The sequence below is a fragment of the Cherax quadricarinatus genome, chromosome 6 (genome assembly GCF_038502225.1).
Source record: "Cherax quadricarinatus isolate ZL_2023a chromosome 6, ASM3850222v1, whole genome shotgun sequence".
NCBI classification, from domain to species: Eukaryota; Metazoa; Arthropoda; class Malacostraca; order Decapoda; family Parastacidae; genus Cherax; species Cherax quadricarinatus.
Window position 1 is genome coordinate 18,648,454 of NC_091297.1, and position 22,890 is coordinate 18,671,343.

Sequence of the window (22,890 nt, forward strand, 5' to 3'; positions counted from 1 at the left end):
TGGGTGGTTTCTTGTACTCATTCGATAGAAAAAATGGAGTTCTAGCGAAATAGTTATGATTTTTGTCGACTAGTACACTGGAATTGGCCAAAAATAGGGCTCAAAGTGGGCGAAATCGCCGATGCGTAAACATCGAGACTAACTTCGCGAGAGCATAATTCTATAAGTTTTCCATTAAATTTCATACTTTTGGTGTCATTATGACCGGGAAAAGATTCTCTGCCTTTTCATAAGAAAAAAAATTTTTTTTTTCCAAAAAATTTTTGACCCTGAGAACAAGTTTAGGAGAGGGCCTCTCAACCCTGAAAGGGTTAAACTGTCCAAACATAGATCTACGTTCACTCGTGTAGCGCTCCGAATATTTTGAAAAAAAAAAAAATTGTCTTTTTTTTTTAAATGAAGAGCATATTTTTCTACATGTTATAAGATTAAAAAAAAATTTAGAGTCAGTACTTACTAAGACCGCAAAGTTGGCTCTGGATGCTCACTTGATAGGAACAATCTACTCCTGCCACTTGCAGAAGTGTTGCTGATATACCTTTTTCAGTTGTTTTTATTTTAGTTTATATATTTTTTATGTTCTGATAATTACAATTTATAATAGTTCTTGTGACTTCATTGCCAATCTTTGTACTGACACTAATATTAGGCACTGAAATAGTACTCAAATAGTCACAATCACATTGACAGGTGAACATTTTCACCTGCCCTGGTCATTGACTATTGTCTAGAAATACAGTGGACCCCCGGTTAACGATATTTTTTCACTCCAGAAGTATGTTCAGGTGCCAGTACTGACCGAATTTGTTCCCATAAGGAATATTGTGAAGTAGATTAGTCCATTTCATACCCCCAAACATACACGTACAAACGCACTTACATAAATACACTTACATAATTGGTCGCATTCGGAGGTGATCGTTATGCGGGGGTCCACTGTATATACAAAAAGTATTTATAGGTCCCAACAATGTTTTAGACATGCTGGAGTATACCTTGCAGCATGATGTTATGAAAAGCTTCCCTATACTGTTGACAGCCCAGTGACATTTGATAAATGTGAACTGCTCCAGCTAACCCTCCTGTATTTATCACTGTTACACACAAACATGTCTTGTCTGTCTGTCTGCCTGTCTCTGCTTATCTGTCTTTCTGTCTGCCTGTGTGTGCCTGGAGTATATATCAAACTCCTTGAAGAATGGTGTTATGATAACTGTTGACAGCTCAGTGACATTTGATAAATGGGCACTGGGGAACCCTGGCTTTACTTGTTTTCACTGATACACAAACATGTTTGTCTGTCTATATTTGCCTGGAATTTTGGGTTATCCTAGGTAATTTACACTATGTATAATAACTGTACTTACGTATACATGTGAGAGAGAGACAGAGATAGATAGAGATATAGACATAAGAGATATAGATAGATACAGAGATATAGACAGCCAGAGACAGCCAAAGCCTGGCAGCCAGCCGGCCAGCCTGGCAAAGACATAAGAATACAAGAAAGAAGGAACACTGCAACAGGCCTAGTGGCCCATGCAAGGCAGGTCCATGTCACCCCCACCCCCTGGCTTAGACCAATGACCCACCTAGTCAGGTCACATCCACTGAAGGAAGGAGCATGACATCAGACCTAGTAGCACAAGCTAGTCAGGTCCAACTCACACCCACCCACACTCACTCGTGTATTTATCTAACCTATTTTTACTTTTCTCTTAGATCTACGGCTTTATGTTCAGGGTCCAAACTGTAGATCTACGCCATGAGCTAAGCTCATTCTGATAAGCTGTGAGTGGTAAATTTGGGCCTAGATATGAGAGAATACATCTATATGGTATGTGTGCACCACATAAAACAAATCCTGCAGCACACAGTGTATAATGAGGGAAAAAAACTGAGACCGTGATTTTCGATTAAAACAGCGACTTTGCAGTGTTTTTTCGTATGTTTTTTATAGTTGTATTTGCGATTTCTTGGTCTCATCTGATAGAATGGAAGATATATTACAAAAATAGAGATGATTTTAGTACTGGAAATGGCTTGAAACTGAGCTCAAAGTAGCGGAAATGTTAAATTTTTGTCGATGTTCAAGAGAAAACAAACGACCTCACACATCTAATACATGCCAACTGGTGGGTCTAATATACACTCACAAATGTGATGATGATATTTATATAATTATTACATTATTGCATAACAGTAAATTTTCTATTTTTTGGCTTGAATAAAAATTCATTATGTGAATAAAAAATCAAAATGGAATTCATTTGCAAAGCCTGAAAACATAACTAATGAGCAGAGGAAATGTTAGTTTAGTGCCAGGAATGCCTGCATTGTTTATTTTGGACCCTATTTTGAAACTGGAATATTTTGAACTTTGTGTTAAATTGGCCAAATTGCCAATTTCCGATCACTTTATTTTGTAGTTGAGACAGTTGACTGGGCGATTTCTTGTGCTCAATTGATAGAATAGAAGTAATACTAGTGAAATTGCTAAGAATTTTGGTTGACTGGAATAATGTAATTAGCCTAAAATGGGAGTCAAAGCCGGCAAAATTGCCGATTCGTAAATATCGCTGACACATCAAAATTCGCGAGAGCATAATTTCGTCAATTTTCCATCAAATTTCGTATTTTTTGTTTTATTACCTTGAGAAAAAGATTCTCTACCATTTCATAAGAAAAAATAACAAATTTTTTTTTTAAATTCTTGGACACTGGTGCACCCTTTGAAATTTGGCCTCTGGACCCTGAAAGGGTTAAAAGGGTAGTGTTAATGTGACATGGCATCAGTGAATCCCTGGTGTCTGACATGCTATTTGCTCTAACTGGTGCACTCACAAGGTACTAAGTGGTTACTGATTTTTTTTATTACTGTGCACACTGAGTGCGCAGACACATTCTTTCATGTCTAGGCGACTCAAGCCTATTGCGCCAAATTTGAAGGAATGAAAAATAAAACGTAGATCTACGTTTGGAGCACTACGCATACAAATGTAGGTCTACGTTTGGACAGTTTAAGGGTTAAGGAGGTTGCAATTTGAGGTTTCATTTTTTTTATATATTGTCTTATTTCATTCATTTTTTCTTTTTACTCTTTGAATAAGAGTGCATTAAACATGGTTATATAAAGTTTCATTAAGATTTGGCAGAAAACAGGCACATATTGGCACTGCCAAAATTCTTCTTTTTCTTCTTCTCAGCAGCAGCAGCAACAGTAGTAATGGTGGCAGTGCGAAGTGGTTACAGTGGGAGGTGGTGGTGGTGATGGGTGGTGGCAGTGATGGTGGTGGTGTGGGCCCTTACTCATGCTTTCACTCACCACTCCCCCACAGCTTCAAGCTCACATGGTCCCACATCTTACTTGTGCTTTCTCTCACCATTCCCCCATAATTTCTAGTGCTCACAGCCCCACACCCAAACCTTACCATGCCATCTACACTCGTAGTCATGTAGACACCAGCCACCTTAATTACTGCCCACACCAGCTGCACACTCACCCACTCAGTCACCCATCATCCACACTACTTCCCACACTGGGCCACCAACACTGACACCCACATGGTCATCGTCACACCACCTCGTTGCTTCCAGCCTGCATCCATACACCCCTCCAAAACTCAACATCATAAGTTTTTTATTATTTTTTTATTAACTGGCCGATTTCCCACCAAGGCAGGGTGGCTCGAAAAAGAAAAACTTTCACCATCATTCACTCCATCACTGTCTTGCCAGAAGGGTGCTTTACACTACAGTTTTTAACCCTTTGAGGGTCGACAGGCCCTCTCCGAAACTCGTTCTCAAGGTCGGCCAAATTTAAAAAAAAAAAAAAAATTATTTTCTCTTATGAAAAGATAGAGAATCTTTTCCCGATCATAAAGACACCAAAAGTTTGAAATTTGATAGAAAACTTACGGAATTATGCTCTCGCAAAGTTAGCGGTCTCGGCGATGTTTACGCATCGGCAATTTTGCCCACTTTGAGCCCCATTTTGGGCCAATTTCGCTGTACTAGTCGACAAAAAACATGAATATTTCGCTAGAACTCCATTTTTTCTATCGAATGGGTGCAAGAAACAACCCATTTATGAAATTCAACTATCCAGTACAGTGGTCAGAATTTAGCAATTTTGCCAATTTCACACAAATTTCAAAAGATGCCAATTTCCGAATAGGGTCCAGGATAAACAAGAAAGACATTCCTGGCACTAAAATGACATTTTCTCTAGTCATTAGTCACGTCTCAAGGTCCCTCTTATATTCTTTTGCTTTCCATTTTGAATTTTTATTCTCACAAAAAATATAAGATTTACTGTTATGCAGACTACTGCATTAGTGTAAAAAATGGTATAAATATTATTGGTGCACTTGTGAAAGAACATTAGACTCACCAGTTGACGTGTATTGCACGCTTGGCACGATTTGTTTACTTTTGAAGTTTAGTAAAAATCGAACATTTCTGCTACTTTGAGCTCAATTTCAAGGCACCTTTCATTGTAAAACCAGCCAAAATCATCTCAATTTCTGTAATATGTCTTCCATTCTATAAAACGAGACCAAGAAAACTAGAATACAACAATAAATACCATACGAAAATACACTGGAAAGTCGCTGATTTATTCCAAAAAAATGGACAAAGTTTTTTTTTTCCCATTATGCACTGTGTGCTCCAGGATTTTTTTTAGACTGTGCACACTGACCACATAGACCCATTCTTTCATATGAAGGCCTACCAGCTTTCTCCCACTAGATTTGAGGCCGCTAGAATTTATGCGTACTAGTACGTCAAAAACCCCTACGTGTAAGACGTACTAGTACGACGAAAACCCTCAAAGGGTTAAACTGCAACATTAACACCCCTCCTTCAGAGTGCAGGCACTGTACTTCCCATCTCCAGGACTCAAGTCCGGCCTGCCGGTTTCCCTGAATCCCTTCATAAATGTTACTTTTCTCACACTCCAACAGCACATCAAGTATTAAAAATCACTTGTCTCCATTCACTCCTATCAAACACGCTCACGCATGCCTGCTGGAAGTCCAAGCCCCTCGCACACAAAACCTCCTTTACCTCCTCCCTCCAACCTTTCCTAGGCCGACCCCTACCCTGCCTTCCTTCCACTAGAGACTGATACACTCTTGAAGTCATTCTGTTTCGCTCCATTCTCTCTACATGTCCGAACCACCTCAACAACCCTTCCTCAGCCCTCTGGACAACAGTTTTGGTAATCCCGCACCTCCTCCTAACTTCCAAACTACGAATTCTCTGCATTATATTCACACCACACATTGCCCTCAGACATGACATCTCCACTGCCTCCATGCTTCACACCCATATAAGAGCGTTGGTAAAACTATACTCTCATACATTCCCCTCTTTGCCTCCAAGGACAAAGTTCTTTGTCTCCACAGACTCCTAAGTGCACTGCTCACCCCTTTTCCCCTCATCAATTCTATGATTCACCTCATCTTTCATAGACCCATCCACTGACACGTCCACTCCCAAATATCTGAATACATTCACCTCCTCCATACTCTCTCCCTCCAATCTGATATCCAATCTTTCATCATCTAATCTTTTTGTTATCCTCATAACCTTACTCTTTCCTGTATTCACTTTCAATTTTCTTCTTTTGCATACCCTACCAAATTCATCCACCAATCTCTGCAACTTCTCTTCAGAATCTCCCAAGAGCACAGTGTCATCAGCAGAGCAACTGTGACAACTCCCACTTTATGTGCGATTCTTTACCTTTTAACTCCAAGCCTCTTGCCAAGACCCTCGCATTTACTTCTCTTACAACCCCATCTATAAATATATTAAACAAACACGGTGACATCACACATCCTTGCCTAAGGCCTACTTTTACTGGGAAATAATCTCCCTCTTTCCTACATACTCTAACTTGAGCCTCACTATCCTCGTAAAAACTCTTCACTGCTTTCAGTAACCTACCTTCTACACCATACACTTGCAACATTGCCCCCCTATCCACCCTGTCATACGCTTTTTCCAAATCCATTAATGCCACAAAAACCTCTTTAGCCTTATCTAAATACTGTTCACTTATATGTTTCACTGTAAACACCTGGTCCACACACCCCCTACCTTTCCTAAAGCCTCCTTGTTCATCTGCTATCCTATTCTCCGTCTTACTCATAATTCTTTCAATAATAACTACCATACACTTTACCAGGTATACTCAACAGACTTATCCCCCTATAATTTTTGCACTCTCTTTTGTCCCCTTTGCCTTTATACAAAGGAACTATGCAAGCTGTCTGCCAATCCCTAGATACCTTACCCTCATCCATACATTTATTAAATAATTGCACCAACCACTCCAAAACTATATCCCCATCTGCTTTTAACATTTCTATCTTTATCCCATCAATCCCGGCTGCCTTACCCCCTTTCATTTTACCTACTGCTTCACGAACTTTCCCCACACTCACAACTGGCTCTTCCTCACTCCTACAAGATGTTATTCCTCCTTGCCCTATACACAAAATCATAGCTTCCCTATCTTCATCAACATTTAACAATTCCTCAAAATATTCCTTCCATCTTCCCAATACCTCTAACTCTCCATTTAATAACTCTCCTCTCCTATTTTTAAGTGACAAATCCATTTGTTCTCTAGGCTTCCTTAACTTGTTAATCTCACTCCAAAACTTTTTCTTATTTTCAACAAAATTTGTTGATAACATCTCACCCACTCTCTCATTTGCTCTCTTTTTACATTGCTTCACCACTCTCTTAACCTCTCTCTTTTTCTCCATATACTCTTCCCTCCTTGCATCACTTCTACTTTGTAAAAACTTCTCATATGCTAACTTTTTCTCCCTTACTACTCTACAAACATCATCATTCCACCAATCGCTCCTCTTCCCTCCCGCACCCACTTCCCTGTAACCACAAACTTCTGCTGAACACTAACACTACATTTTTAAACCTACCCCATACCTCTTCGACCCCATTGCCTATGCTCTCATTTGCCCATCTATCCTCCAATAGCTGTTTATATCTTACCCTAACTGCCTCCTCTTTTAGTTTATAAACCTTCACCTCTCTCTTCCCTGATGCTTCTAAGTATATAAAGTATGTAAATGAAAGACTTGTATATAGGGTTCACTACTTCATGGAATATATCCCCTGTGAATGCAGGGGTCCTACTGTACTGTATTGCAATAAATTAGTTATTTCAGTCTGGAGGGGGAGTAAGGCCTACGAAGGCAAGTGTGCCTAAGGCCTACAAAGGTCTGAAAATGGTAATGGCAATGCTTCAAATCCCATGTATTCTATAATCCTGTCCTTGCAAGCTGAATGCAAAATCATATTGTTACATTTACATCACTATGAATTTTAATTTAGTAATTGTCATCTTTATATAATTTTGTTATATGCAAGAATAAGACTATTAACATTTTGGCTTTATGAAATTTATCATAAGTACTATTCACATTAACAGAAGTAATGGAATGACTAGGATTTTACCTGTGTATACCCATTAATGAAGAGTCTTTTGTTTAGACTTTGGCTCCTAGGTATCCTATTATTATTTATTTATTATCACACTGGCCGATTCCCACCAAGGCAGGGTGGCCCGAAAAAGAAAAACTTTCACCATCATTCACTCCATCACTGTCTTGCCAGAAGGGTGCTTTACACTACAGTTTTTAAACTGCAACATTAACACCCCTCCTTCAGAGTGCAGGCACTGTACTTCCCATCTCCAGGACTCAAGTCCGGCCTGCCGGTTTCCCTGAATCCCTTCATAAATGTTACTTTTCTCACACTCCAACAGCACATCAAGTATTAAAAATCACTTGTCTCCATTCACTCCTATCAAACACGCTCACGCATGCCTGCTGGAAGTCCAAGCCCCTCACACACAAAACCTCTTTTACCCCCTCCCTCCATCCTTTCCTAGGCCGACCCCTACCCCGCCTTCCTTCCACTACAGACTGATACACTCTTGAAGTTATTCTGTTTCGCTCCATTCTCTCCACATGTCCGAACCACCTCAACAACCCCTCCTCAGCCCTCTGGACAACAGTTTTGGTAATCCCGCACTTCCTCCTAACTTCCAAACTACGAATTCTCTGCATTATATTCACACCACACATTGCCCTCAGACATGACATCTCCACTGCCTCCAGCCTTCTCCTCGCTGCAACATTCATCACCCATGCTTCACACCCATATAAGAGCGTTGGTAAAACTATACTCTCATACATTCCCCTCTTTGCCTCCAAGGACAAAGTTCTTTGTCTCCACAGACTCCTAAGTGCACCACTCACTCTTTTTCCCTCATCAATTCTATGATTCACCTCATCTTTCATAGACCCATCCGCTGACACGTCCACTCCCAAATATCTGAATACATTCACCACTCCATACTCTCTCCCTCCAATCTGATATTCAATCTTTCATCACCTAATCTTTTTGTTATCCTCATAACCTTACTCTTTCCTGTATTCACCTTTAATTTTCTTCTTTTGCACACCCTACCAAATTCATCCACCAATCTCTGCAACTTCTCTTCAGAATCTCCCAAGAGCACAGTGTCATCAGCAAAGAGCAGCTGTGACAACTCCCACTTTGTGTGTGATTCTTTATCTTTTAACTCCACGCCTCTTGTCAAGACCCTCGCATTTACTTCTCTTACAACCCCATCTATAAATATATTAAACAACCACGGAGACATCACACATCCTTGTCTAAGGCCTACTTTTACTGGGAAATAATTTCCCTCTTTCCTACATACTCTAACTTGAGCCTCACTATCCTTGTAAAAACTCTTCACTGCTTTCAGTAACCTACCTCCTACACCATACACTTGCAACATCTGCCACATTGCCCCCCTATCCACCCTGTCATACGCCTTTTCCAAATCCATAAATGCCACAAAGACCTCTTTAACCTTATCTAAATACTGTTCACTTATATGTTTCACTGTAAACACCTGGTCCACACACCCCCTACCTTTCCTAAAGCCTCCTTGTTCATCTGCTATCCTATTCTCCGTCTTACTCTTAATTCTTTCAATAATAATTCTACCATACACTTTACCAGGTATACTCAGTAGACTTATCCCCCTATAATTTTTGCACTCTCTTTTATCCCCTTTGCCTTTATACAAAGGAACTATGCATGCTCTCTGCCAATCCCTAGGTACCTTACCCTCTTCCATACATTTATTAAATAATTGCACCAACCACTCCAAAACTATATCCCCACCTGCTTTTAACATTTCTATCTTTATCCCATCAATCCCGGCTGCCTTACCCCCTTTCATTTTACCTACTGCCTCACGAACTTCCCCCACACTCACAACTGGCTCTTCCTCACTCCTACAAGATGTTATTCCTCCTTGTCCTATACACGAAATCACAGCTTCCCTATCTTCATCAACATTTAACAATTCCTCAAAATATTCCCTCCATCTTCCCAATACCTCTAACTCTCCATTTAATAACTCTCCTCTCCTATTTTTAACTGACAAATCCATTTGTTCTCTAGGCTTTCTTAACTTGTTAATCTCACTCCAAAACTTTTTCTTATTTTCAACAAAATTTGTTGATAACATCTCACCCACTCTCTCATTTGCTCTCTTTTTACATTGCTTCACCACTCTCTTAACCTCTCTCTTTTTCTCCATATACTCTTCCCTCCTTGCATCACTTCTACTTTGTAAAAACTTCTCATATGCTAACTTTTTCTCCCTTACTACTCTCTTTACATCATCATTCCACCAATCGCTCCTCTTCCCTCCCGCACCCACTTTCCTGTAACCACAAACTTCTGCTGAACACTAACACTACATTTTTAAACCTACCCCATACCTCTTCGACCCCATTGCCTATGCTCTCATTAGCCCATCTATCCTCCAATAACTGTTTATATCTTACCCTAATAGATGTAAAATGTATCATTGTGATTTTTATAGGTATGAGCATTTTTTTGGTACTAACCAGGTTTAAAGCACAACACAAGAGAAGGGTCCTGGTGGAAACATCGAGAACAGCTGGGAAAGTAATGAGAAGACCATCACTCGAGCTCACTATGCTGCCTGTGTCTCGAGGAAATCCAGCTGGTGTTACCTGAATTTAATATGCTTAATTAGATAAAATTTTAAATTTTTTTACTCAATAAATTTTGCACCAAATGGAAATTTTGAAAAAATTAATCTAGAGAATATACATGGAATAGATGCATGAATGCCTACATACACTTGATTGTTTTCTACGTAAGATTCAGTCAGACAATTTTTTTTTTTTTTTTTTTTTTCCAACAAGTCGGCCGTCTCCCACCGAGGCAGGGTGACCCAAAAAAGAAAGAAAATCCCCAAAAAGAAAATACTTTCATCATCATTCAACACTTTCACCACACTCACACATTATCACTGCTTTTGCAGAGGTGCCCAGAATACAACAGTTTAGAAGCATATACGTATAAAGATACACAACATATCCCTCCAAACTGCCAGTATCCCAAACCACTCCTTTAAGGTGCAGGCATTGTACTTCCCATTTCCAGGACTCAAGTCCGACTATGTGAAAATAACCGGTTTCCCTGAATCCCTTCACTAAATATTACCCTGCTCACACTCCAACAGATCGTCAGGTCCCAAGTATCATTCGTCTCCATTCACTCCTATCTAACACGCTCATGCACGCTTGCTGGAAGTCCAAATTTATAATAATTTAATAATTATGCATTAGGTTTTTTTTTTGTATCAGTGCAGAAATGTAACTGCTATTGGGAATATTTCAAGCTATATTATATATTTCAGTTTGTGTGATTCTTAAATTCCTAAATAAAATATACCAAAATTACATTGAGGTTTTCCTTTGAATGAGAAAGCTTGATTTAACTAAAAACAAAAATCCCTACCATTAGGTTTAGCACCTAGTTTTGATTATAATAATAATTAGAGTATGACCCTTTGTCAACTCATAGTTCTATTGTGTATTTGGAGACCATTACCTTGTAGTACTTGTTAACTATATAGTATGGTAAGAGTGCAGCAAGACATATAATGACAAAATACTACTGTACTAGTTGCAGGTATATGTTATTAATATATATACTGTACATGTATATGGTAAAGATAATATGCAGAGCAAGTCTTTGTGCTGCCAACAATTTCTTCACTTTTGAGCTTCATAAATCATGTCATAAAATATAGTAAATATGGTTGTTTAATATATTTATAGATGGGGTTGTAAAAGAAGTAAATGCTAGGGTGTTCGGGAGAGGGGTGGGATTAAATTATGGGGAATCAAATTCAAAATGGGAATTGACACAGTTACTTTTTGCTGATGATACTGTGCTTATGGGAGATTCTAAAGAAAAATTGCAAAGGTTAGTGGATGAGTTTGAGAATGTGTGTAAAGGTAGAAAGTTGAAAATGAACATAGAAAAGAGTAAGGTGATGAGGGTATCAAATGATTTAGATAAAGAAAAATTGGATATCAAATTGGGGAGGAGGAGTATCGAAGAAGTGAATGTTTTCAGATACTTGGGAGTTGACGTGTCAGCGGATGGATTTATGAAGGATGAGGTTAATCATAGAATTGATAAGGGAAAAAAGGTGAGTGGTGCGTTGAGGTATATGTGGAGTCAAAAAACGTTATCTATGGAGGCAAAGAAGGGAATGTATGAAAGTATAGTAGTACCAACACTCTTATATGGATGTGAAGCTTGGGTGGTAAATGCAGCAGCGAGGAGACGGTTGGAGGCAGTAGAGATATGGAGATTCTGAATCTTCACGACTACGGTGCTCTTTGCACCTACTGCTAGGTTGAGGGACTGATTACCTCATCTTCTGTACATAGTTCTCCTGTCTTCAAGTTATGTCCTGGAATTTGTATTAATAAAGCCACTGGATGGCAAAACGTCTACAATAAAGATACCCAGATGTTGCACATGTGTCTCAATATTACTGATATGAATCAAAGCTGTCTCAATACAGCATCCTTTTATCTTATCAATCAATTTCTCTATTAAGTTCAGCCCTTTCCTTGTTCATGAGGCATGATTGCCTCTTCCTGTGGATGATTCAAGCCTTGTGGAAAACGTGAGTTCTACTTGCTTGTGTTCTAGGACTGTGGCATTTCAGTTACATGAATTTCTTTGCCATAATTCTTATTGCAGCCTGAGCACTGGATCTTGAAGATGCTTGCTTTATTGTTGCACTGTGCATGTACCAGATGTCTGACAATTTTGTAGATAGTATTTGATGAAAGAAGAGCTGTACTATTATTATGTGAGTTTTGGTACAGTAATAGATTGAGGTTTTTCAGTATTAGTCTTCTTTTGGGCACCTCATTATTTGTTGGACTTGTGAAATTAGGAAAGAAATTTTAGCTTGGAGAAGATTCTTAAGATCTGGTCCTCAATGAACTCAGGGCTGCAAATTCAGCAGAGCATAACAGAGCCTACCAGGGATATTAATTTGCTAGACCTAGTCTTGTCAAATAAGGAAACACTCGTGAATAATCTGGAGATCACTGAAGAGCTTGTCGCAAGTGATCACAAATCCATCACTTTTAGCATTAACTGGGAATGCAAGAATAATGATAATACAGTAAAAATCCCTGATTTTCATTCTGCCAATTATAATGGACTTAGGGAACACCTGTCAAATCTTGATTGGGGTTATCTATCTAATGATTTTACTGATGATGATCATACTTATGATTATGAAGGGATCTGCTTTTATGATTGTTTTCTTAATAATGTACACTGTGCCCAGAGTATATACATTCCCCAGTGAGAAATTAGGTCTAATAATAATGATCCCAAATGGGTTAACAGGAGGCTAAAGCATCTATTAGGGGAGAAAAGGGGAATTTATAGGCACATCAGAAGAGGAGAGGTTAACCTTACTGACCAATATGTTCAGCTTAAAAGGGAAGTAAAAAAGGGGATTAGAAAGGCTAAACGTGACTATGAAATTAGAGTTGCTAATGAATCAAAGACTAATCCAAAGGGGTTCTTTCAAGTGTATAGGATGAAGGTGAAGGAAAAAGTAGGACCTCTGAAAATTGGGAATGGACAGCTGACGGATAATGAACTGGAAATGTGTTCCTTATTTAATGACTATTTTTTGTCAGTTTTTACACAGGAAGATGTAAATGAGATTCCAGTAATTAACAATTATTTAGTTCCTGATGAATTTAAGTTAACTAATATTACTGTCATGAGGGACATGGTTATTAAACAGATAGACAAACTGAAGCAAAATAAGTCCCCAGGACCCGATGAGCTGTTTTCCAGGGTACCTAAGGAATGCAAGATGGAGCTTACTCAGCCATTAACGAGTGTATTCAATGCGTCCATCCTTACTGGTGTTGTGCCAGAGTTGTGGAAGATGGCTAATGTGGTTCCTATATTCAAATCAGGGGATAAGTCCACTCCTTCAAATTACCGTCCAATAAGCCTGACATCTATAGTGGGCAAGTTATTAGAATCAATTATAGCTGACATTATCAGAAGTCACCTTGAAGAGCATAACTTGATAAATGAATCTCAGCATGGATTCACAAGAGGTCGTTCCTGCCTGACAAACTTACTGACGTTCTTCAATAGAACATTTGAGGCAGTTGACAGTGATAAGGAATATGATATTGTTTATTTGGATTTTAGTAAAGCCTTCGACAGAGTACCTCACAAGAGACTCTTAAGAAAAGTGGCAGCTCATGGTATAGAAGGTAAAGTTCTAGCATGGATTGAGGCATGGCTTACCAATAGAAAGCAGAGAGTTACCATTAATGGAGTGAAATCTGAATGGGAATTAGTCACTAGTGGCGTTCCACAAGGATCAGTTTTAGGCCCTCTCTTGTTCATAATTTACATTAATGACCTTGATGAAGGGATTACTAGTGACATGAGTAAGTTTGCTGATGATACAAAGATAGGCCATATAATTCACTCTGAGGAGGATATCAATGAACTCCAGGACGATTTGGACAAATTAATGTCTTGGTCTGAAAAATGGCAGATGAAGTTCAATGTGGATAAGTGTAAGGTACTTGCCCTTGGTAATGAAAATAACCCTCGAAGCTATAATCTAGGTGAAGTAGAGCTTGATCATACAGAATGTGAAAAAGACTTGGGAGTCATGGTAAGCAGAAATCTAAAGCCAAGACAGCAGTGCCTTAGTGTGTGCAACAAGGCCAACAGATTACTTGGATTTATCTCAAGAAGTATAAGTAACAGAAGTCCAAAAGTTATTTTACAGCTCTATACATCACTAGTGAGGCCTCATTTAGATTATGCTGCTCAGTTTTGGTCCCCTTACTACAGGATGGATATAGACTCAGAGAACATACAGAGAAGAATGACTAAAATGATTTACTGTGTAAGGAACCTCCCGTATGAAGATAGACTTAAAGCCTTAAATCTCCACTCTCTGGAGAGGCATAGAATGAGGGGAGATATCATTGAAGTGTATAAGTGGATGACAGGCATAAACAAGGGAGATATTAATAAAGTACTGAGGGTGTCGAACCAGGTAAGAACCAGAAATAATGGATATAAGTTGGATAAATTTAGATTTAGAAAGGACATAGGTAAGTAGTGGTTTTCTAACAGAGTTGTAGATGCGTGGAACAGTCTTCCCAATGGGGTGATAGAGGCTAGGACCTTGGGTAGCTTTAAGAAGAGACTGGACAAATATATGAGTGGGAGGGGCTGGGTTTGATTGGTGTCATGGGGTACGGGAGTTATTTCTTGGGTAGCTTTAGGTAGAGGTTGTTTTGATAAGGACCTGCCTCGTATGGGCCAGTAGGCCTTCTGCAGTGTTCCTACATTCTTATGTTCTTAAGTTTTCGAAGAGGCCTAGCTTCATACATAAAAGCAGAAGTATGTCTTCTCGATTGATTAATGTCTATGTTGCACGTTCTTCACGCCAGCCTCATACAGTTCTAAAGTTGGTCATGTACATTGAATGTAGTGTTGCACTGTATCTTGACTGTCCCACAGGCACAGGGAACAGCAGTACTTTGTAACCCACCTTGTAGTCCCATTAACAATTATTATTATTATAATCAAAAAGAAGCGCTAAGCCACAAGGACTATACAGCGCTGCAGGGCAGGAAGGAAGCGAGGGCATCAGGTGGCAAAAGGGAGATGGATGAGTAATAGGTTACGGATAACAGCGGGGCAGTGGATGGTGAAAGGGTAAAGGGCAGCAAGAGACTGAACTAGAAAGGGCTGAGGGGAGTGCGAAAAGTATCAGAGTTTGTGGAGTAAATCAGTCGTTGTCAAGAAGTCAATGAGAGAGTCAGGATTAAAGGAGGGTCCATCAGCAAGAAGGGAAGGTAAAGAGAGAGTAGTAGAACGAAGACGACGACGGAGGTAAATTCTGCGTGCTCGTTGATAGAGAAGGCAGTCTAACAGAATGTGGCTAATCGATACTGGAACTTGACACTGCTCACAGAGAGGAACAGGGTGCCTCTCCATGAGATACCCATGAGTAAGACGAGTGTGACCAATGCGAAGGCGGGAGAGAGTGGTCTCCCAACCTCGGCACTGATGACAAGAAGACGGCCAGTAACCTATGCTCGGTTTAATAGAATGAAGTTTGTTACCGAGCAGAGTTGACCAACGTTGTTGCCAACGGGTGCAAAGGTGGGTAGCTATTGCACCAAAATAGTCCAGAAATGGAACACCTCGATAGGAAATTGGTAGATCATGTACTGCTGACCGCGCAGCAGTGTCTGCCTGTTCATTGCCCTGTACATCGACATGACCAGGGACCCAACAAAAAACAATATCTTTGTTTGGTAGAGATACGGCGTAGCCAAAGTTGGATACGGAGAACTAGGGGATGAGATGTATCAAATTTTCGTATAGCCTGTAGAGGACTAAGGGAGTCTGAGACTACTACAAATGATGACACAGGCATAGATGCGATACGAATAAGTGCTGCAAGAATGGCATACAGTTCAGCAGTAAAAATGCTAGCTGAAGATAGTAAATGTCCCCGCACGACGCTGTCCGGAAACACTGCTGCGAATCCGACGCCGTCTGAAGACTTAGAGCCATCTGTGTACACAGCGGTGGCATGAGAATGGGAGTGGAAGTGATCAAGAAAAAGAGAGCGGGAAGCCACCGTAGGCAGTTGAGCTTTCGAGCAAGGGAGTGAGAAAGAACAGACCCGAACAGCTGGAACTTCCCAGGGGGGTAGGGAAAAGTGAGATGCTACATGAACATATAAAGGTGGTAACTGAAGGGAAGACAAGAGTGAATGTAGGCGAAGAGAAAAGGGACGGAGCAAACAGGGGCGGCGAACGAATAAAGAATGTCTACTAATGCTAGAAAAATGACAGGATGGATAATGAGAACCTTCAAAACTAGGGAGGCCAAGCCCATGATGACACTCTTCAGGTCACTTGTTCTTTCTAGGCTGGAATATTGCTGCATTCTAACAGCACCTTTCAAGGCAGGTGAAATTGCCGACCTAGAAAATGTACAGAGAACTTTCACGGCGCGCATAACGGAGATAAAACACCTCAATTACTGGGAGCGCTTGAGGTTTCTAAACCTGTATTCCCTGGAACACAGGAGGGAGAGATACATGATTATATACACCTGGAAAATCCTAGAGGGACTAGTACCGAACTTGCACACGAAAATCACTCACTACGAAAGCAAAAGACTTGGCAGACGATGCACCATCCCCCCAATGAAAAGCAGGGGTGTCACTAGCACGTTAAGAGACCATACAATAAGTGTCAGGGGCCCGAGACTGTTCAACTGCCTCCCAGCACACATAAGGGGGATTACCAACAGACCCCTGGCAGTCTTCAAGCTGGCACTGGACAAGCACCTAAAGTCAGTTCCTCATCAGCCGGGCTGTGGCTCGTACGTTGGTTTGCGTGCAGCCAGCAGCAACAGCCTGGTTGATCAGGCGCTGATCCACCAGGAGGCCTGGTCACAGACCGGGCCGCGGGGGCGTTGACCCCCGAAACTCTCTCCAGGTAAACTAATATCGGTGACCATTCTATAAATGGAAGGATTGTGTAGATCGTGAGAGCGTACATAGTAGCGAAGGCAATGGGCATCACAGCGATCAGACAAGGATGGAACATTCGCTTCTGTATAGAGGCTCTCAACAGGGGAAGAGCGAAAAGCACCAAGGCACAAACGTAATCCTTGGTGATGGATAGAGTTAAGGCTAGAGAGAGTAGCAGGAGAGGCCGCGGAATAAATCTGGTCACCATAATCGAGTTTCGATAAAACGAGGGCTGAATGTAGGCGAAGCAGAGTTCGACGATCAGCTCCCCAGGAAAGATGAGCAAGGGTTTTAAGAAGGTTTAGCCGGCTGTGACAAGTTGCCTTCAGAGAGGTTATGTGAGATTTCCAGGATAACCGACGGTCAAAGAGAAGGCCTAGAAACCTGACTGTATCACGTTCGGGGATACGGGAGCCATAGAGATACAAAGGATGATCGGAGATAACAGAGCGTCTAGTGAAAGTAATTTGGCGAGTTTTGGTACTTGAAAATTTAAACCCATGCGTGGTGGCCCAAGTGGAAACACGGTCGACCGCATGCTGGAGAGAAACTGCAATAAGATGACAGTCAGCGCCTGAACAAGCAATAGCGAAGTCATCAACATTGAGTGATGACCAAATATTGGGTGGAAGAACAGAGGCCAAATCATTTATAGCAAGGAGAAAGTGTTGTGCTCAGAACACATCCCTGAGGGACACCTTCAGCTTGGACGAAGTCCGGGGAAAGAACATTATTGACTCGAACACAAAAATGTCTGTCAGTTAAAAAGTTCGTAAGGAAGGATGGTAGATTGCCTCGGAGGCCTAAGGAATGGGCCTGGGCCAAAATATTATACCTCCAAGTTGTGTCATATGCCTTCTCAAGGTCAAAAAATATGGCAATAACCGAGTGATTATTCGCAAAGGCATTACGAACATACGTATCCAAGCGTAGTAAGGGGTCTATGGTAGAACGACCCTTACGAAAGCCATATTGACTAGCGGAGAGACTGTTGTGTGTCTCTAAATACCACATTAAACGTCGATTTACGAGACGTTCCATCACTTTGCAAACTGCACTAGTAAGAGCGATGGGGCGATAGTGGGAGGTATCATGTCCTGTAGTACCCGGTTTGCGGAAAGGGAGAACAATGGCAGATTTCCACAGCTGGGGAAGAACTCCTTGTGCCCAAATAAGATTGAAGAGGTGTAAGAGGACTACAAGGGCTGACCGATGTAAATATTGTAACATACGAATATGAATGTCGTCAGGCCCAGCTGCCGATGATCGGCAAGCTGAGAGCGTTGCCTCCAGTTCTTGAAGTGTAAAAGGCACATTATACTGTTCTTCTCTGAGAGAAGAAAAGTCCAAGGGTACTAACTCTCTGGCAGACTTTGAGGAAAGAAACGAGGGGCATAGATGGAGCCCTCGGGAAATACGGACCAGATGTGTGCCAAGTTCAATGGCAACGTCGAGAGGGTTTGCTACATCAACACCAGCGACCCGTAGAACAGGAGCTGGGTCAGGAGAGTATTTACCACTCAATTTCCTCACTTTTCTCCAGACTGCACTCATAGAAGAAGCAGAGGTGATGGTGGAAACATAGTCTCGCCAACAAGTGCGTTTAGCTTCACGGATGACACGGCGAGTGATCGCATGCTTCTGCTTAAAATCAAGAACTCTCTCAGCAGTTCTATTGTACTGGTACCTGCCCCATGCAGCACGTTTCAAACGTACTGCACGAGCACAAGCAGGAGACCACCAAGGCACGCACTTTTGAGAATGCCTGCCTGAGGTTTGGGGTATAGAATGAGAAGCTGCAGTATAAACTGACGTCGAGAAGATGTGTAGGAGCTTATCAATGGAGGATGAAGAAGGAACCTCACTAAAAGCAGTGAGGTGTGAGTAAAGATCCCAATTTGCCCGATCAAATTGCCAGCGAGGGCTACGGAAAGGTGGTGAATAGGAAGGAGAAGTAAGAATGATCGGAAAATGATCGCTGTCATGTAAGTCTGGTAGAACAGACCAGGTGAAGCCTAGTGCAATGGAGGAAGAGCAGACTGACAGATCGATGCAAGAGAGAGTATGAGTACGAGGATCAAAATGGGTGGGAGTACCCGTATTTAAAACATGGAGGGGGTGAGAGGCGAGAAAAGCCTCCAACTGAATGCCACGCGAGTCACAATGAGGCCACGCGAGTCACAATGAGACCCCCCCCAGAGGAAATGGTGGGCATTAAAATCACCAAGTAACAGAAGTGGTGGTGGTAAGGATGAAACAAGAAAGGCAAAGTCTGGGACAGAAAATGCTCGAGAAGGAGAGAGAGATATAAAGAACATATTGTAAACCACTTATTCAAGTGGATACGGGCTGCAGTGTAATGCAGCGGGGTATGGACAAATAGTTGACAGTACGGAATATCATTGCGTAGAAGAAGGGCACTTTCATTAAATATCCCATCTGAGAAAGGATCCGAAGAATACAATAAATTATAGCCTGAGATAGGTTGGAAAACAGCCGAGTGTAATTTTGGTTCTTGTAAGCAAGCACCAACAGGGGAAAACCTGGAAAGCAACATCTGAAGCTCACCCCGATTACCCCTGAGGCCGCGGATATTCCACTGTAAATAGGCCATGATTGGCGATGAAGAAAATATCAGGAATCTGTAGGTAAAGGCACCTACGGACTAGAGGGGGTTAGAAAAGTCAACGTGTGGTGGCATTGGAAGACGTTCAAGTAGCGAAGGAACGGAGCGTTGCGAAGAATGGGGTTGTGAAGATGGAGGAGAGGGAAGAGAAGGAACAGGAAGTGAATCAGTGTCCATTGAAGGTTTAGTCTCTGCAATATATTCTGAAATGGCTTCAAGTGTTTCTGAATTCAAAGATGTATGGGAGACCATATTGGAGATAGAAGGAGGAGGGTGAGTAAAGATTGGGACAGTAATGGACTGTACCAAAGTAGAGGGGGAGGGAAGAGTGTAAGGGACTGGAGATGAAGTGTGGGGGGGGACAGAAGAGGGAGAAACTTGGGAGGGGACAGGGGTGGAAGGCATAGTACGAGGAGGAGGGTGAATCTCCACACTTGTAATAGAGCCAGAGAGAGGGGAAGAACTAGGTACAGAGACTGGAAAGGTAAAGTGTGGAGGTGGAAGAAGGGAAGGAAGGGGAAAAGAAGATTTGAGCAATGTGGATTTTTTTGACTTCTGAGTAGAGGGGCGATTGGTATTAGGTGTCGTACGAGGTCTTGCCGATACTGGGGCTTGTGAGGAAGGACGCGAAGATGTGAGAACAGACTGAGTTGTAGTCGGGACGTCAGAGCCAAGGACAGCAAAAGGATTAGATGCCGTAGTGGCTATGGGAGGGGTAACAACAGAGGAGGCTGCAGAAGATGGTACCCCAGAAGTGGGGGGATGTTTGGAAACATGAGAATAAGAAACACAGAGTAGTCTCCCTTGGAGGCGGAGATGGGTAACTGCCATAGCATAAGGGAGACCTTCTGCCTCTTTGAGGCAACGGATTTCACGTTCATTTAAGTAGACCTGGCAACGGTGGGAGTACGAAGGGCGAGCTTCATTACAATTAAGGCAAGATGGAGGTTGACTGCAAGATGTATTAGAATGGTCGTCGGCACCACAGACTGGGCATTCGGCCATAGATCTGCAATATTTCGCTGGGTGACCAAAACGCCAGCAATTTCTACATTGTTGCGGTGTAGGTATCACCTTTCGAACTTGTAACCGATGTCCCGCGACACATACAGAGGACGGGAGTTCTCGGCTGTCAAAAGTTAAACGAGCCACATTGCAAGGGTAACGTCTCTGCCCCCGGGCAGGAAGGACATAAGTGTCTACTTTGAGGATTGGGAGATCCTGGAGTTCCAGCTGTTCAAAAATGTCATTGCCACATGACTGGAAATTCTGTTGGACTATGGTATGGGGGCACAATGACAGTACCACTACAAGAATTGAGAGAAAGATGTTTTTCAATAGTGATAGGAGTAGTATCGATATTCGAAAGGAGAGAAAGATCATGAGCTTGGGTAGCATTCTGGACAGTGACGATGCGCATACCGCTCTTGAGAGCATGAAATGAAATATCTCTACCAACATGACGCAGGAGCGCTTTGCCAATACTATGGTCAGAAAGGTAGGCAGAAGAAGAAGTCGGTCTTAAAGTAAAGAATTTAGTCCACTGTGTGGTCCGAAACTGAGCGTGGAGAGGGAGTGCTTGACGTGTCGGTCTTTTCCGAGTAGAATGGCAAGGTAACGAAGGAGCATCATCAGGAGATTGACGTTGGCGTTTAGGAGTAGGACCGGAGTTGGTCCGGCATGAAATGGGCGGGCGATTCGAAAATTGCCGTACCGTAGAGGGAGAAGCCAGAAGCATAGTCAAAGGAGAGCGGAGTTCAGACAAATCGAAGGAGTCAGTCGAAGCCCCGGTACCTGAAGCGGGTGAGGAAACAGTACCAGCAAGAGGTACAGGGGCATCAGGAGTGTCCGAAGAGTGGTCTAAACACAAGGCAGGGTCAGAATGGGGTGCGGTATCAAGAAGGGGCCCGGGGGTAGTGGGTTCATGGACTAGGGCTGCCATGGTTAGGTTACTCCTTTGCTTTTTGTTTTTAAGAAAAAAAAAAGAAGAAAAGAAAATAAAAATAAAAAAAGAATAAAAAAAGGGGGGAGCGGGGAGGAATAGTTCCCAGGAGGAATGAAAGGGCCGGAAATCTCCCTCCGCGCCCAAGAGGACCTCAACACCGCTAGTAGCGCAGATGCAGCATGGAACCCGTGCCATACCCTACCCTTCATGCCAGTAAACCAGTAATCCGGGATAGCAACCTCACATCTGCCGAGCTACCTCGGTGGACAAAAGAGAGGGCGGCCGGATATCCGCCACAAAGCATACCTCCTTCGGCCACCACCCCCGGAATCTGAAAGGTGGCTACCAGAGATACACCTGTCGCCCGAAAGACACCCAAAGCTACTCCGGGATACCGGAGAGGGATTGGGACATCCCCAGGCAATCCAGATTCCACGGCAAACTACGCCACCGCCAAGAGCCTCAACGGAATGGGATGGACCCCGGTGTCCTTTCCCCTACCTAGGAACTAGCGCGCCGGTGGGAGAAATCCCAAAGGCCAAAAAGAGGAAGGGCAAAAGGGAGGGGTGAGGAGGAGGAGGAGGAGGAATGGAAAAAAGGGAGGATAGGGAGGATGGGATAGGGGAGGGGAGAATGGGGGGTAATTAGGTTCGGTCTGAGGAAGAAGACCGACAGGGCTAATTCCTCAGACCAAGAAGCCCCCCTTGAAGAGGTCCCATTAACAAACCTATTAATTTCAAGCCACCACAGATTTTGCACCCAAACTTCTCGTGTTCAGTCAGTGTGACAAGTGTTTGCATTGTTTTGTATGTTTCCCTAAAGAGCTAAATGCAGATTTGATAGGTGTTGTCATGAACATGGCCTTCTGACTTGTTTTGTTGGAATCAATAAACAAACACTGTATTGCAGGATTATGATGTTTACCCAAAGCATCAAAAAGTCCATTAACATTACAACAGTAACATATTCTTTCAATTTAAAGTAGGTTTCTAATCTTTTAAGTCATTTTATGAACAAACTGATTATTGTATCAGGGTGCAGTAAATTCCACCGGTGCAATCATTAACCAAAATAGTTTTGATTGGTCCTTGGATAAATTAAGATTGTGCACAAGATTGTTAAGGTCACTGAGTTACTTGACGTGGTTCCTGGATGTCGACTCCAGCTGGTTCAAACTCAGACTCTGAGTTAGTGGCTTCTTTATCATTCAAGGGAAATTTATCTTTATAGGTTGGTGATACTGGAACAGGAAGATCCTCTGAATGTTACACAAGTTTGATAAAATTTTGA

General features: G+C 42.0%; 1 protein-coding gene across 1 annotated transcript in view; it reads right to left on the reverse strand.

Annotated features, from left to right (window-relative positions):
• Window positions 1–22,890, reverse strand: part of LOC138851553 (uncharacterized) — a 63,902-nt gene that overhangs the window by 3,892 nt on the left and 37,120 nt on the right. Inside the window, exon 4 of the mRNA XM_070080795.1 lies at window positions 9,978–10,106. Within this exon, the coding sequence (XP_069936896.1) occupies window positions 9,978–10,106 (129 nt within the window). The remainder of the gene's footprint in view (window positions 1–9,977; window positions 10,107–22,890) is intronic.